This window comes from Clarias gariepinus, chromosome 2 (assembly GCF_024256425.1).
Source record: "Clarias gariepinus isolate MV-2021 ecotype Netherlands chromosome 2, CGAR_prim_01v2, whole genome shotgun sequence".
NCBI classification, from domain to species: domain Eukaryota; kingdom Metazoa; phylum Chordata; class Actinopteri; order Siluriformes; family Clariidae; genus Clarias; species Clarias gariepinus.
The window spans coordinates 37136939-37153316 of NC_071101.1; the positions used below are offsets into that span (position 1 = coordinate 37136939).

A 16378-nucleotide genomic window follows, 5' to 3' on the forward strand; every position below is an offset into this window, starting at 1 on the left:
TGCGTGGGTTAAGGTTTTCACTCCAATCAAGCAGAAGTCAAATCTGAGTTTAGTGCAAGATAAGATTTAAGAAGTGATTAAACAAGTGGAATCAGGTGTAGCTCAAATGAAATCCTGCACCCACACAAATGTTTTTCTTGCAGATAAGATTGGACACCACTGGTGTAGTCTTTGCTTTTATATATATATATATACTTTATCTGAGTTTAGAGACAGAACAGCTTTGTTAAACCTTACCTCCCTTTTACACTTCTACATCAATCGTCTGATATTGATTGTCTGTTTACAGTATATGGAGAGAGAGATGGATGTGTTTAAAATTCTTTAAATTTCTCTACAGGGATATTATAGTTTTGATTTTTGTCCTGCTTTTGGTTACTAAGATTGAATTAAGAGTAGAGAGGACCTTTTTACGTGATAGCAAGACAAGCGTGTCGTGTGTGTGCGCGTGCACGAGCAGCTGGCTCTCTGCGTCTCGGCGCCGCGCCTTTGGCACAGTCTCTCCTAACAAACCCAGTCAAGTTCAGCGGTGGCGCATTGTTAACTTTCCTCACTGTTCATAAGGGATTTGATTCCGGTTATTCTTTTCACTTTTAAAATGGACTGGAGGACTCTTTAGTACCTGATCTAAGAAAACACGAAATAGGGGATTAAGAAGAAAAAAACCCTGACTACACACCTTTTTGCTCATTTAACACTGATTAGCGCGGGCTGGACTACAGACAGGCTGGAGCATGGACGAGGCAGGAGCCAATTCAGAGAAATCTCACCTTATTAACCAGAGAGGCACTAAAACATATTCTCTAAAACTCAAAAGGTAATATTTTGCTTTACGGTTTAGGCTATTGAGCTGCGGTGTAAGCATGTGCAATGTGCATTTTTAATGCATTGTTTATTATTATTATTATAATTATTATTATTATTATACCACAATATCAATTAACCACAATAAAGCGCTACCTAAAGATTATTTTTTCTATTTCTTAGTGAAATGTAAACGCCCTATCTGTACTGTATCCTGATTTCTATTAAAAACCTGAGTGTCTGCACTGCTGCATCATTAACACGGGATAGATCTTTTTCCAACTAAAAAAATGTCTAATTGTTCATAGTACACAAAAAATGTCTCTCTTTGTCTACATTAAAGCCACAGTAGAGCAAAATCAACACCTGCAGTGAGGAATGAAACCCTAGTCTTTACCTCCAGTTGGACGATATAGTGTTAATCTAACCTTTTTTTTTTTTATTCCTGCAACTAGTCCTCTTAGAGATTGCATGCTGCATGGTCAGGCAGTGTGTGATGCTGTGTGTGTCAATGAACAAATTCATTTCCATGCATCATTTGGTTTTGGACAGCGCTTGACAAATGGCCTCGGGTTTTCACCTCTTATTATGAGATGAGGGAAAAATGCATTAAAGCCCTTATGTGTTTTAAAAAGTGTTGTTGTTTTTTTTGTTTTTTTTGTCGTGATGATTTTTGCGCAGAGATAATTAAAAAATTATTCAACGGATTGGCCATTCATTAAAAATAAATACAGATAAAACCATAGAACAATCAAAATGTTGCAGAATAAACCTTTACTATATGTTTAGTTTACAAACATAATTCGATAAACAATAAGTAAAAAATAAATAATATGTGTACTGGCTGAAAGAAAAATCACAAATAATTCGTTTTGGGGAAAAATACATGCACTCTAAAAAAAAAAGATATTTAAAAATAAACTATAATTAATGTTATATGATGATATATTTAATTTGATTACGTGTTTATTTGGCGTTGAAATGTCCTATAATTAATTTTTTTAAAATATACTATTGTGTTAATGATATTTCAGCAGAATGGTCCACTTATCATTAACATCAAAAAATCCACTAGGAGTAAAATAAAGAAAATTTAAAAACGAATTCAGTTTTGAAGAAAGACTTTGGCTCAGATAGACAAGAGAATGTCTAAAAACAAACAAAATGTTTATTATAAGGGATGCGACTTTGGATTATTTTCATGATTTTAAACATGAATTACAAAACAATTTATGGTGTATATAAATACATGTTTTAGTGTATTTATATGGGCCTGAGTAATGCCGCATCATGGAAGAAGTGTTATAGTTTAATAGTCAGATTGTTACATTCTTACAGTCTTGGGAAAACTATTAAAGTAATATTTATAATTCGTAATACTTGGGTCTCTTACTGTAAGTCGTTCGGTGTGTGTGTGCGCGCGCGCACCAGTGAGTTAGTGTTTTTGTTTAGGAGAAATGTCTGTAGTGTAATTAAAACTAAGTATAATAATTTGAGCCATGCAGCACCAATATTGCTAAAAGTAATAAGAGGCAAACTGCTACGAGTTTTCTTTTTTCATAAATTTACCAGTCTATCCATTTGAATAAATGCATAAATATAAAATGTGTATATATTATATAAAAACTGATGAAAATGAATATTTCTTGTACAGCGCTTTTAACCATAGACATTGTCACAAAGCTGGTTTACAGAAACAATTATAACAATTCCAGGTGTGATGAGAAATGTCAAGGGAAAAACTCCTTGAGATGGCATAAGAAAGAAACCTCTGGAAGCAGACTTTAAGGGATTCTCATCCTCACATGTGTGACACCGTGTAGTGCGATTATACATCATGCTCCTACTGTAAAAAAAAAAAAAGAAAAAAAAAAAGGAATTCACGTGAACAAGACCTTTTAATAAAGCGTCGGAATCATGATTCAGTTCTAATCTGGAGAAATTACGTTAATAACTGCTTAATGATAGACACTGTGCATGGTATGGTTTCTTTGTGTATGATGATCTTTCTTTACTCCAAATAAATGAAAGGCGACGTTTTAGTGACAGGAGCTGTAATTACGATCACACAAACAGACTGTTGTCCTGGCGCGCCAGTTCTGCTGTTCTTCTGCAGATGATTGGGTCATTTGCTTTAATTATTATTTTTTTAAAACCAAAACAACATACACACACTGAGTTAATTGACGGAACTTAAATAAACGTAAACGTTGCGGCAGGTGAGAACGCAGGACTGATGTTACTCGCTGCATGCAAACGCAGATCTAGAAAAAAAGAAGCCTTTTTTTACATTATAAAAATAAATATAAAATTTTGGCACACTCACTATGATCAGACCAGTTTACACCAAGAGGTTACAGAGTGTTTAAATAAAATATAGTCGAGAAATTGTTCATATCATAATTATCATCATGCATAAAACATAGGGATTTTATCTTTATAAAAATGCTTGCTAGATACAAAAATATATGCTGAGGTAAATATGCATATTTAATTTAACCTATTTAATTATTTTTTTTGAGCTTTTTTTTATGTGCACAGGTCTGTTTTTTTTTTTTTGTTTTTGTTTAATTTTTTTTCTATTGCTATCCATGTAGAATTATTTACCCAAACTCTGTGCCCCAGGTGAGAATAGGCTACATGTCCTTTGGGTAGGCAGTGCATATGCAGTGCATTTGTGGTGTATTGGGGTGGTGGGGTGGGGTGGGATAGTATCATGTGTGTTACTCCCTGTGGGGTAATTACATTGAGGCTGTGTTCTGCCTGGCTGCTTCATTTCAGGCAGTGAAGGCCTGAGTGGTATGTGTGTGTGTTGGGGGTGCTTATCTCTTCTGAGGCAAGATTGGCCTTTTCCACTCCATTACCTTCATCATAGCATCCCTCCCATCAACACTCATGCAGCAAGCGAGGCAGAGAGCCCAAAACGCAGACTCAGCAGCTACTGCCAATACTGATTTCACTCCACTCTGGTGTGTATCCCTATGTCACTCTCCTTAAATTCATGAGAACATCATGTCCGTGGGGTCCTCATGGATCTGGTACTTTAAAGATCAATGGTAATGTATAACTAAACTGGACCACAGTGTAAAATGTTAACTGATTTAATTCCATTTGTGGAAAAGTCATTCTTTCTAATCTAAAGAAGATATCTCAAGATCAAATGGTTACTAGGATTTTTTTTTATAGAGGGTATTAGGAACTCAGGGTCCAGATTTTTACCAATAGTCTGTCAATTTGTCTGTCAGTAAAAAAACTTTAAATTGCAAAATCTCAATAATAAGTGTTTCAGTTCAGGATTTATATTAATGTATATACACTGTGATATGATGTGAAGGACTAGACTTGATAGAAGGCAAGTTTTACTTGCTTTGTTTTAATAACCTGGAGTTATTTTCTATTATTAAATTTGCATAGTAGATATAAAACATCTGTCTCATTTTTGCAGTACATTTTCTGGTTCTAAAGAAACCTACCTGAGTCAGGTGTATGAAAATGGGGATGCTCCTGGGGCCATTGAGTTGAAAAGACCAGTTGGAGCCCACTGCCATGGAAGCACAGTTCAGTGGGAGGAGAACCGTGATAAACTGGAGGCTAAAAAGAAGCTCTACATTGCCTCGATGGTCTGCCTGTTCTTCATGATTGGGGAAGTGATTGGTAAGAGTCTGGTTGCTACTGTATCTAAAAGAACAGTGACCGAATCTTCTATTCCTAGTGCAAGTTTGTATGTGGTAAGTTATATTATGCTTGTTAATTCTGCAGTAAATAATAAAGAAGGAAGGTGAGCGATTAGAGTGGTTATGTGTATAGTTAAACAATTAACATTGGGGTGTAGACCTATCATGGGCGCCAATCATCTAGGGCCACTAAATGAAACACCTCTGTTTTGCAAAAACAAAAAAGAAATTGCTGTGCCATCTGGACATGTGTTTTAATTAAAGAGATAAGACTAAAATCTGACCTTTTGTACAAGGGGGTTGATATGATCACTGTGGCATAAAATAGAATATTACATATTTGAGATATTTAACATTTGCTTCCATTGCTATAATTTTTTTAATATATAAGATGTAAATAACTATGTTTATTTCCTTTATTTATTTATTTATTTATTTATTTATAAATATACTATAAATAATACTTATACTACTTCATATTGGTTCTAAGTACTGAATCCAAATGATGTTGGTGAAAGCTTTAAAATCATAAGCCTGAGATGTTTGCACTGCTAAATTAGACCTAGTATTAATCCTTGCACTAAGGCCTACTGCCAGTTTAAATTTTTACCTGCATATACTCTCATTACCTTCATTAGGTACACCTTGCCAGTACTGGGTTGGACTCCTTTTGCCTCAGAACTGCCTTAATTCTTCATGGCATAGATTCAACAAGCTGCTAGGAACATTCCTTAGAGATGTTGGTCCATATTGACATGATGGCATCACAGTCAACAGAATTGTTGGCTGGCTCCTGTTCCACTGCTTCCCAAATGTGCTCTATTGGATTGAGATCTGGGCCCGTATTCACATACAGTAGCTTCTTAGAATTCACTTAGAGAGCTCCTATCTTAGTTTAAAAAGTCCTAACTGGAAGTCCAAGACTAAAAGTGATTTAGGAGCTCTTCTCAGAGCAACTCTGAGTGAGGAAAGTATACAAACCTTTATCTTAGTGAGTAGGCGTGGTTGACCCTGTTGCTCAGGATGATGCAGCAATTCAAGGACTGTGATTGGTGGATTAAAAATAACCTCTGACCTCTGTAAAGGTCTTGAAATACACTCTTTGTGAAACAGATTACAGTATGATAATAGAATAATGAGTGAAATCATAATGTTTGTAAATGAAGAATTATATATTCATGTCTATAGGTTACTTTATGAAAAGTTAAAGGTAAAATATCTTAAAGATAACTAAACAGCCAAATGTTGAATATGTGTATACTTTTGAAGCAACCAATTTCCACACAGTAGTCACTATATTTAAGTTCTTACCATTATTTGCCAGAATAATTTTATTACTTGTAATTCATTTTATATTGATGGGAGCAAAATGGCTCAACTTTTATCAATTTACATGATTGCAGGACAGTTTATTTAAGTTGCCAACATGTACAACCATGTAGCCAACAATCCAAGAGAGATGAAGTTAAACAGCAAAAAAACACACAAAAAAAACAAATTGGACAGAAGAGCAGTGTTTACCGTACTTTTACGTTCAGTGTTTGGAGGATATTTCTTCTTTCCGCCATTTTGTCCTCTGCTATAAAACCTCTTAAGCCTCTTAAAAGTCCTCCTCTCTACTCTTAACAGTTTTTACCTAGGAACTGTTTTTAGAGCTAAGATGTTTTGTAAATCATTTTTATCTTTATTAAGATTTAGTCCCAAATTTAAAGGAAAATTCTAAGAAAATGTCATTATTCTATGACATAATTTTCTTAGAACTTTGTCACTAGGAGCAACATTAGGCTTAAGAAGCTTTGTGAAAAGCTTTGTGGGCTCTGGTGACTCTGGAGGCCATTTAACTACAGTGAACTCCATTATGTTTAAGAAACTAGTTTAAGATGATTTTAGTTTTGTGACATGATGTGTTATCTTGCTGGACATAAAGTGATGGTCTCAATATTTAGGTGGGCCGTGGCATTTAAAGAATGCTTAATTGGTACTAAGGGAGAAGAAAATTTCTCCCACCGCCACAAGCCTAAACTTGTTTAGTTATTAGTATAAATGGATCCATGCTTTCGTGTTATTTATGCCAAATTCTGACCCTACTTTTTGAACATCACAGCAGTGAGACTCATCAGACCAGCCAACAATTTTCTGATTGTCTAGTTTGGTAAGCCCCTTTAAATTGTAGTCTCAGTTTAGTTACTTTCAGGTACTCTGTATGGTCTTTTGCTGCTGTAACCGATGTACTTTAAAGTTTAATCTATCAGTTGTAATGAGATGTTATTTAAATTACTGTTGCCTTTCTGTCAGCTTCAACCAGCCTGGCCATTGTCTTCTGATCCCAGACATCAAAAAGGCATTTTCACCCAGGGAACTGCTGCTCACAGGATATTTTCTCTTTTTCACACTTTTTTTCTGTAGACCCTAGAGATGGTTGTGTAAAAGTTTCAGTAGGTCAGCAGTTTGGGAAATGCTTAGTCCAGTCTGTCTGGCACCAATAAGCATGGCATGTTCAAACATTTCTTTCCTATTCTGATGCCTGGTTTGAACTTCAGCAGATTGTCTTGATCATGTCTACATGTTGCGATTTGATTGGCTGATTTAGATATTTGCGTTAAAGTGCAGTTGAACCAATGTACCTAATGGCCAGTGAGTGTAACTACAGTCATTTTTTTAAATCCAGGCTTATAGGTTGTAACTGATTTTTGCTCGTATTAAATTATAAAAGACAGATCACTAATGTAATGTAATACAGGCCTAATAATAAATTGGGAACCTTTTGTGCATAATAAAGCGTAGTTCACACTACATGATTTCAGCCTGGGTTCATCCACCCTCTGATTAATTTTCTCTCTCTCCGAATACTTACCGAAAATCTAATGTTTTTAATCATGCGTGATTTTCTAGAGGATGAATCATGTAGCATGAACCATCTGTGACTGGCTGTGTGTCCAGTGATGAGAAACAGCAGCCGAGAATCTGTGAGGAAATCGAGTTCATTTGCTGTCATGGGCTGCGGATCTATGAATCAAGTTTATCCTCCATGTCGTGGTGGGAGAACAAAAGGGAAGCAGAGTAGTAATGCTTCTATAGAAAGGTAGTTTTGTTTTAGGTTTTTGTACAAAATGCTGGTAATCACATGACCATGTGGATCTACTACAGTTCTAAAGTGTAACCTAATTTGACCTGTACTATCCTGGTTCATATACTTGTTTCAAGCAAACTATCTTCTTTTTAATAATCTTAAAACGAGGTACCAAACACTATAATATTGCTCTTGAATGTCAGCATCAAATGAAACAATTAACTTTTCCATTTTCTTCAGTCTATAAGGGTTTAAACTTGGCAGCAGACTGTTTTATGTGCTACTCCAAGTTTAAGAACATGCATTAAGTTAAAAAAAAGTATTTATTATTTTTTAAAGAAATGCATATTATTTTATATATTATTTTTTTAAAATACAGTACTGTGAAATTACGAGGAATGTTCAAGTCAAACCGGGACTTGTGATAAATTTCTTGTAAATGAAGATGTAAAAGTGATTTACAGTCTTGGAGCACAGTGCGGGGATGAGACTCTTAACCAAAGTAAAACATTTGAATAGTGCAAAAGTTTTAAAGAACGCTGTACATTTGTGAATAAAGATCCCAGCCAAAGGTGGTTTGAGGCTGTCATTGTCATGAACATTCAGTAAGTGGAACGCCTAATCTTCGAAAGTTGCTAGAAAACTTGTCACCAACTTGCAGAAGATACGCACCTGTCTGTAGTAATTGAACACACAATTGAACTCTGCTGGGAGTTACTGCCACATCCCCCTAACAGTTGTAACCTTGCTCCAAGCCATTTCCACTTGCTTGGGCCATTAAAGGCCAGCATTTCGGATGTGAAGCAGGCAGTCCGATTATTGCTCAGGCATACCGAGTAAACTTTTTACCTTGATGGTGAATATGTGCATTATTGTAGCAGGCGATTATACAGAGAAATAAAGGCAGTTTAATCTCATTAGTGTTCCGTTATTCTGCAGATTCAAAAGTCCTGCTTTGACTTGAACACTCCCCTCGCATGTGCGGATGAATATGCGTATACAGTATGCCCAAGGTCCATCAATAAATTATCTGGTGTTTTCAGAACAAGCCCTTTTTGTTACTTGACACTTTTACTCTAAAAAGTAATTTTAGATTTTGTACTTTTATAATGAAAAAACATAAAGGCTTGTAACTTTTTAAAAATCAATCTTTTATGCTTTGACATTCAGTCAGAATTTTTAGGTGCTTTAAACTAACCTCTATATGTTTTTATTGACTTTTAAAGGCTTATTTAGATTCAGTTTCCTTCTTGAATGGACTTTTTTAACCTCAGGGGAGATTAATGTTCTCTCTGTGGGCCATAAAAGAAATGAAGCTTTTTTTTTTTTTTTTTGCATTTCTTGTTCAAGTTTAATTCGTAATGGTGGCTCTGAGCCCACTACCAACTAATGTGTCATGTACTGTATTAAATTAAATTAGGAGAGAATAATTTAAAACCTTTTAAGTATTTAAGTAATAACAAAGTACTCATGTCATACAGAATGCTTAACAATCATTATATATACGTGTGTGTATATATCATACAGTATATATGTATATGTCTGTGCATTAGTGTGTACAGTACATGTGTGCGTATCTCATTCCTTCAGGTGGTTATCTTGCCCACAGCCTGGCCATCATGACCGATGCTGCTCATCTGCTCACAGACTTTGGGAGCATGATGGTTAGCCTTTTCTCCCTGTGGATTTCTTCCAGACCTCCAACCAAGACCATGAACTTTGGGTGGCACAGATCAGGTAAAATACCTGCTTAGTGAGGCAAATCTAGCTACCATCCGCACAAGCGTATTAGGCTAATGGTGCTAATGCCTATACTGTAATGTTGTTGAGTATCATATTAGCTGTGAAGTGTGGTGGTTTAGTTTTTGTGTTTTACAGAGATCCTGGGAGCGCTGATATCCATAATGTCCATCTGGATAGTTACTGGTGTGTTGGTGTACCTCGCTATTGAGAGAATTGTAAAAAACGATTATGAAATCGAGGGCAAAGTGATGCTGCTTACTTCGGGATGCGCCGTCGTGGTCAACATCATGTGAGTGAAATAAAACTGCAATGTTACTCCACAAAGCACAATAATTAATATAATTTAGTAGCTTATTTAGAACAAGCCACAGACGTGATTACATGCTCACTGCATGGCACTTACACACTCTAGCTGTGACCTGGCTATCATCAAGCTTACCTTACCATGGTAACTGGACAAATATTAACCCGGCTTATTGAGTTAGTGTGCTTCAAGGAATATCCTCCTGCTCAAGAGCTCTGATATTGACTTAGGAGAATCATGGTTTTGATTACACTGTTGTTTTACAGAATGGCGTATATCCTCCATCACTCCACCTCGTTTCATGGGAACGACTCTGGCTACCACAAGATCACTGAAAATGGGATGAGTCCTGTGGGTCATGGTCACTCCCATAGTCTCCTGGGCAGCCACGGGAACACCAGTGTCCGGGCAGCGTTTATCCATGTCTTGGGTGACCTTTTACAAAGCTTAGGGGTGATGGTTGCAGCCATCATTATATATTTACGGGTAAATAACTGAAATCACTGCATACGGTCACAATAAAATGGGCAGGTATATGTAAAGAACAATAAAATGATTTACCCATATATATATATATTTTATATATATATACATATATATATAAAATGCACTACATTATATGGTCAAAAGTATGTAGACCCCTGATCATCATCACAAAATTTTCGCTACAAGGTGGGACGCACACAATAAAAAAAAAATACGTATATGTACATTGTACCAGTGCCTGACCTCAGTAATGTTCTTATAGCTGAACTGAATGAGCACAAATCCCCACAACTATGCTTAAAAATCCAGCAAAAAGCATTTCCAGAAGCGTATTTTAACACCAAAAGGTAATAAATCTGAAATGGGATGTTCAAGTGTTATAAGTGTCCTAATGAGAAGTATAATACACTTTATATATAAGAAAACTAACTTAATGCTGTTTCTGTTTTTAGCCGGAGTACAAAATAGCTGATCCCATTTGCACATTCCTGTTCTCTCTGTTTGTCCTGGGGACAACAATCACCATTCTCCGTGACGTGTTCCGCATCCTTATGGAGGGTAAGTTTGTTTTAGTGTTTAATTCATGTTAATCAAATGACCTTGATGACTGAGAGCTATCCTACAGCCAAAACAACATATTCTTCTGTGAAAGCACCAGTAGTTAGTTTCAGACATTAAGTGTGAATAAAAGAATATGTTATTGACTAAAGTCAGTACGGACATTAAAGAGTTTGTAGAAATAGTTAAAAGGGTAAAGCTAAAAATAAGCTGATCGTCTTTAATCAGTAATAATATTATTTCATATTGAAGCCCACGCACATGTCTGCCTGCCACCAAGATGAACCCCAACATTTTGTTTTTTAACAATTTTGTATATAATATTATATAATGTACTGTATAACATAATATGGTATTAGTGTCCACTGAATTAGTGGCTAAATATTAGGAAATTGTACACTCCCTGATCAGTGAATCACTGATGAGAAATTGAAAAAGTAAACTGGATAAAGTTTTATCTAAAACGACTGCAGCGCGTTAACATTTACTTCAGCGCTGTTATTTCAGCAATGAAAATATTAGGTTACCCCAGTAAAAATGTTCAGTTTAGATTTTCTAATTAATATCTGTTGGTGCAGGTGTTTGTTTACATGGAATAGGTAGCTTATTTTAAAGTAGGTTATTGAATATGGCACATAACTTTACTCAACATTTTGATTTCAATTATAGTGCAGGTTAAACTTCAGGCAGTTATCCAAGTACTGTAAAGGTTTTATTAAATTCTGTCCAGCCAGTTTTGGGTGATGCTGAGGGTGAAAAAAAAGAAAAATTCTGGGGTTTTTTTGTTCAATGCATGAAACGTAAAGATATCGTTGAAAGAGCGAGTGCTGACCAATGTAGAGACAAAACCTTTCTTTTATTTAGATAGATGAGCATGTATTGCCATGCGATGGTGTATGTGATCCTGAACACAGGGTGCAGCAGAATCCCATTATTACAGTATACTGTATACTGTACATTTTTATGATGATCATAACAGCCTATTGCATTTCATTCTACACTACAAATTTAAAGAACACAAAGTATAAGATGAGACAAAACCCTACACATCTAATTTCACGTGATAAAATCTAAAGGCTCACTGTGTTAACATTTACTTTGCTTAAATTCGATCCTAATAAGATTTAATTAACTTTAAATTCTAAATTCGTACTGTAATTTTAGTACTGTGATTATGAATTCGTTTAACTACAATGTTTTACTTGTTTTTATCCGCTACTACGTGCAACTCTAAAGGAGCTGCGGCTAAATGACTAAATATTGTTTTGATCTGATTGAAAACAACCACCACAGACCAAGAGTGCTATTCCAGACTTTAAACACTGTTATTAACCCCACAGACACTACCTGCTATGATATTACTGCAATTAAGTTTGAGAATTTTCTAACATTCTTTATAAATAAAATAAAATGACATTAGAGCACTTGTTACACCTCCTGCTCATGACCCAGCTGTGCCTCCAGTGTGGTTAAATGTCCTAAACCAGTTTAACCCTGTTTCTCTCCCTCATTTGCATAATACCGTTGTTCATTTGAAATCTACTTATTGCCCCCTAGACATTGTTCCAGCCCGACTCATTAAAGAGACCATTAAAGAGACTAATAAATCTTGGTCTCGAAACTGGAATTGTTCCTGATGCTTTAAAACATGCTCTTGTCCAGCCTCTACTGAAAAGTCCCAATCTTGACCCCATAGATCTAACAAATTTCAGACCGATATCAAAACTGCTATTTCTCTCAAAAGTATTAGAGAAGGTTGTGTGCTTACAGCTGCAGACTTTTTAAAATGAAAATGCAATTTTTGAATTATTTCAGTCTGGATTTAAAACACACCACAGGACAAACTGCACTTTTAAAAGTTTCTAACAAGATTTTATTGACAGCTGATTCAGGAGATCCTGCTATTTTAGTGCTGTTAGATCTTAGTGCGGCATTTGATACTATAGCTCACAACATTCTTATCTCACGCCGAGGATTATGCAGAGGATTAGCACTAAACTGGATTAAATCTTATCTGACCAACAGAACCATTTTAGTAAGCCTAGGTGGTTTTTCTTCTTCAGAGGCTCCACTAACTTGGGGGGTACCACAGGGTCCTATCCTGGGTCCCCTCCTCTTTTCTTTATGTAGCTCCTTTCACGACAACACTGACACAGGTCGGTTCTTTGAAACAGGCGTTTATTGCTTGAATTTCTTTTTCATGCCGTGAGAACTGTATTCGTAAATAAATATCACAAATGCATTAGCAATTTACTCCCTAGCATGTACATAAACTTTAATACAAATACAAGGCATGTGCAAACATGAACATGAAAAGTTTACAATGACATAATACCTCATTGGCCACTTGTCATGAAAAGAGATGCTTAAGTTCTTGAGTCCCCTTGTCCTACTTTTAATAGCAAAGCCTCGTGGGAGACATCCGCTCACCTGCAGTCCATGGGAGAGATCATGGGAGAGAATATGAAATTCTGTCATTAATTATAAACAAACTATTTACATCAAAGGCTTTAATATTGTAGCGTTTTACAGCCGGAAAGGATGTTGGAGAGACGAGTGAGCTTAATTGCTGCCCAATGCAATGGCTGGGAGTACTTCATTCACATGGCACTGTATAGCATGAGCAACACATTCACACAAGAACCACATCCAATTTAGCTTTAGCATAATCCGGAGCACATTCAACAGGTCACACACACCCACACACAAACATGGCCGAAGCTACTAACCCAAACACCCTTCCCTAACAGGTGAACACATTGAAAACCCCCCGCAATGTATGATGGATGTCAGCCGCCGCTCCGCCCACGCCACACTGCCCACGCCACACTGCCCCTACCCGAGCTGTGACCGTCCTTGGTCACCATGACGAACTCAGTCTCTGAGGCGTGAAGGCGGTCGGCGCTGGCGTTGGGAATGCCAAGCGCTGGGCGGAGCCCCTTTACTGCTCGGCGATGAGTTGCTTACGCAACAGACGAAACTACGCTTGGCACTCTAGGCGACGCAGTGACTCGGCTGCACGCCGGCTCAGACAGCTGATCACCGCCAGAGAGTCTGGAGGACTGCGCGAGGATTGGTCTTCGTCGCCAACGCACACGCGCTCTTCCACTTGCTCGCAGTACCGATGGCGCGGTTTGCTAAAGTGTTGGTGTTAGCGTGTAGGTTTCCCGCTCAGTCTGCTACCTGATGTTTACCTGGCGCGACTACCGGAAGTTCCGCCCCTCGGGTGTGTGCTACTAACACCTGTGGCTGTGGTTGGGGTATTAGCAACCTAGCTACCCCGAAGTTACCACAAAGAGTCCCGTCAGTTAAATTCAGCACAGCACCCCATTTCTCCAAAATGTCTAACCCCAAAATGCAGTCCTCCTTGATATTCCCTAGCCAATATAAAGAAATCTTAGATCCTCAGACCAGTTACTTCTTTCTGTCCCAAGGTCTAGATTAAAGCTCAGAGGTGACCAAGCGTTTGCTGTCGTTGGGCCCAAGTTATGGAATGGTTTACCATTTATTATTAGAGCAGCACCTACATTAGAAACTTTTAAATCCAGACTGAAAGCTCACTTCTTTTCTTTGGCTTTTACACCTGGCTGAGACATTTGACTCCCTTTTATTCTTTTTAATTTTTAATTTTGTTTTTTAGTTATGTTTAATTGATTATTTATTTTAATTAAATCATTTAGGCATGATTTCATTTGTTATTGTTTCATTAACTGTCACTAACTGATTTTTATTTACTTTTTACATAGTTATATTTAAAAATATTTGGCTTTCATTTTATGCTGTTTAATTCTAGTCGTTTTAATTCTATCATTGTACATCACTTTGGTCAACTTCGGTTGTTTTTAAATGTGCTATAAATAAATTTGACTTGATGCCTGAGGCGTCAGTCTATAGTCATCTAGCGCCACTCACCGGTAAAAGCCAGCAAACGCACAAACCCAAATTCTGTCGTCGTGAGACGCGGCGGTAAACCATTATTTCGGTTGACTGTACTGTATTTAGTGGCTTGTTTATAATTGGTAAACTATACACTCAGTGCACTCTCCATGTATTAAGGGTTGCTTAGCTGAAGATTGTTCTCTTGTAGGACGACTTCATGGCATGTGTTTTACTTTCAGGGGCACCCAGAGCAATTGAGTTTAACTCTGTGAAGGAGGTGCTGCTTTCTCTGAAATCTATAAAGGCCTTGCATAGTCTGCATCTCTGGGCTCTAACTGTTGGGCAGAGCCTGGTTTCTGTCCATGTGGCTATTGGTAAGAGACTTGTATTTTACTATTTCCCAAGAGAACTCGCATAATGATAATTGCATTTTGATTGAGTTGTATTTGTGCTGCTCTTAATATTTGTTTGTGGTTTTAATCAGAGGAGAATGCAGATCCTCAAAGTGTCCTAAAGGAAGCTACAGAGCTCCTGCAGACCAAGTTCGGCTTCTGCAGCACCACAATTCAGATAGAGCACTACAGTGAGGACATGGCTTACTGCACCATGTGCCAGGATCCCATGGACTAACATCAGCAAGAAAATCTGGTGAGGAAAGTTGTCCTGAAAGTGGCCTGTCCAAAACATGTGTACCCTGTTTGTTGGAACCAGAAATGCTGCTGCTGGTGTATTAGCAGACACTTTTTACTTGCATTCTTTGTTATACATACAGTGCATGCAGAGATACTGCCATCCTTATGCATTTCCTAAAAAGCTTTCTTGAAAACATGTCTGCGTAACCGACTGCACTTCATAAGCTGTGCCCACCCTCCCCACACACAAAAACACGCACACGGAATGTCAATATTCTGGAGTACTGAAGACAAATATGAATAGTCTACTGTATTACCAAATAAACAGCTATCTTTCCCTCTTCTGACCACCTCAAGGTCTTCTTTGTATAGTTGGACCACATTGTGACAAGCAACATCCCACTTAAAGCTGTTTTCTTTGCTTGCTTTCAAACAGAGATTGGACACAATGGCCCCTAATCATCAGTAGGGTAAAATCTGAAGACCAGCGCACGGAACGACCTTTCCCTGTTCAACACATCTGTGTGATCAAACTCTAGTGACTTGATGGAGCGCATTATAATTTGATGCTTGAATTTAGACTATTAAAATAAATAAATATATAATCAATCATTGCAGAAGGTAAGCAGAGTAGTAACAATAAAAATGACGGATAAGATGAAGAGTAGAGCACATGGAAACCTCAATTATAATCTCATTATATACATAATGGGCGCGCAGGTTGTGAATGTTAATTGCAGGGCACAGGTATAAGTTGATTTACTAATTTAAACTAGTAAAACGTCTAGGGCATCCTCCAAGACCTAACTTCAACTTCTTTGCGATATATATTTTGCTCTTTTTATTTACTATAGTTACTACTACAATTACTACAGTTTCTTTGAATTTTGATTAAAAAAAGGATGCCTGCTGAATGATTTCCTATTACTTGAACCATTATAGCAATATCTGAATAAATGTATACTTGTAAACCGATACAAGGGTAAATATGGGCATGCAGGTAAGAGATTTGTGATCAAATCATGTGAATAGGTTCCTATTCTTGTGAATAAGTCACTGATTTGTTTATGCATCACTTGCCTATATGTGGCTTTGATGGATTTGTACTCTTTTTACTTTTACTTACTTAACCTTATACTTTTTTTTCTTCCGATTTTTAGTGTTCTGTCTTGCCAGAAAGGGGAAACACTTCCAGCAATTCTAACACCACAGGCAGGAAAATTATGGA

General features: G+C 37.0%; 1 protein-coding gene across 1 annotated transcript; it reads left to right on the forward strand.

Annotated features, from left to right (window-relative positions):
• The first annotated feature begins 538 nt into the window (after positions 1 to 538).
• On the forward strand, positions 539 to 15498 carry slc30a2 (solute carrier family 30 member 2). Its single transcript, XM_053486101.1, has 8 exons — positions 539 to 817; positions 4250 to 4458; positions 9139 to 9285; positions 9427 to 9580; positions 9862 to 10081; positions 10534 to 10639; positions 14758 to 14892; positions 15003 to 15498. The coding sequence occupies exons 1-8, from the start codon at positions 735 to 737 to the stop codon at positions 15146 to 15148; spliced, it is 1200 nt and encodes a 399-aa protein (XP_053342076.1). The 5' UTR covers positions 539 to 734; the 3' UTR covers positions 15149 to 15498.
• The last annotated feature ends 880 nt before the right edge of the window (positions 15499 to 16378 follow it).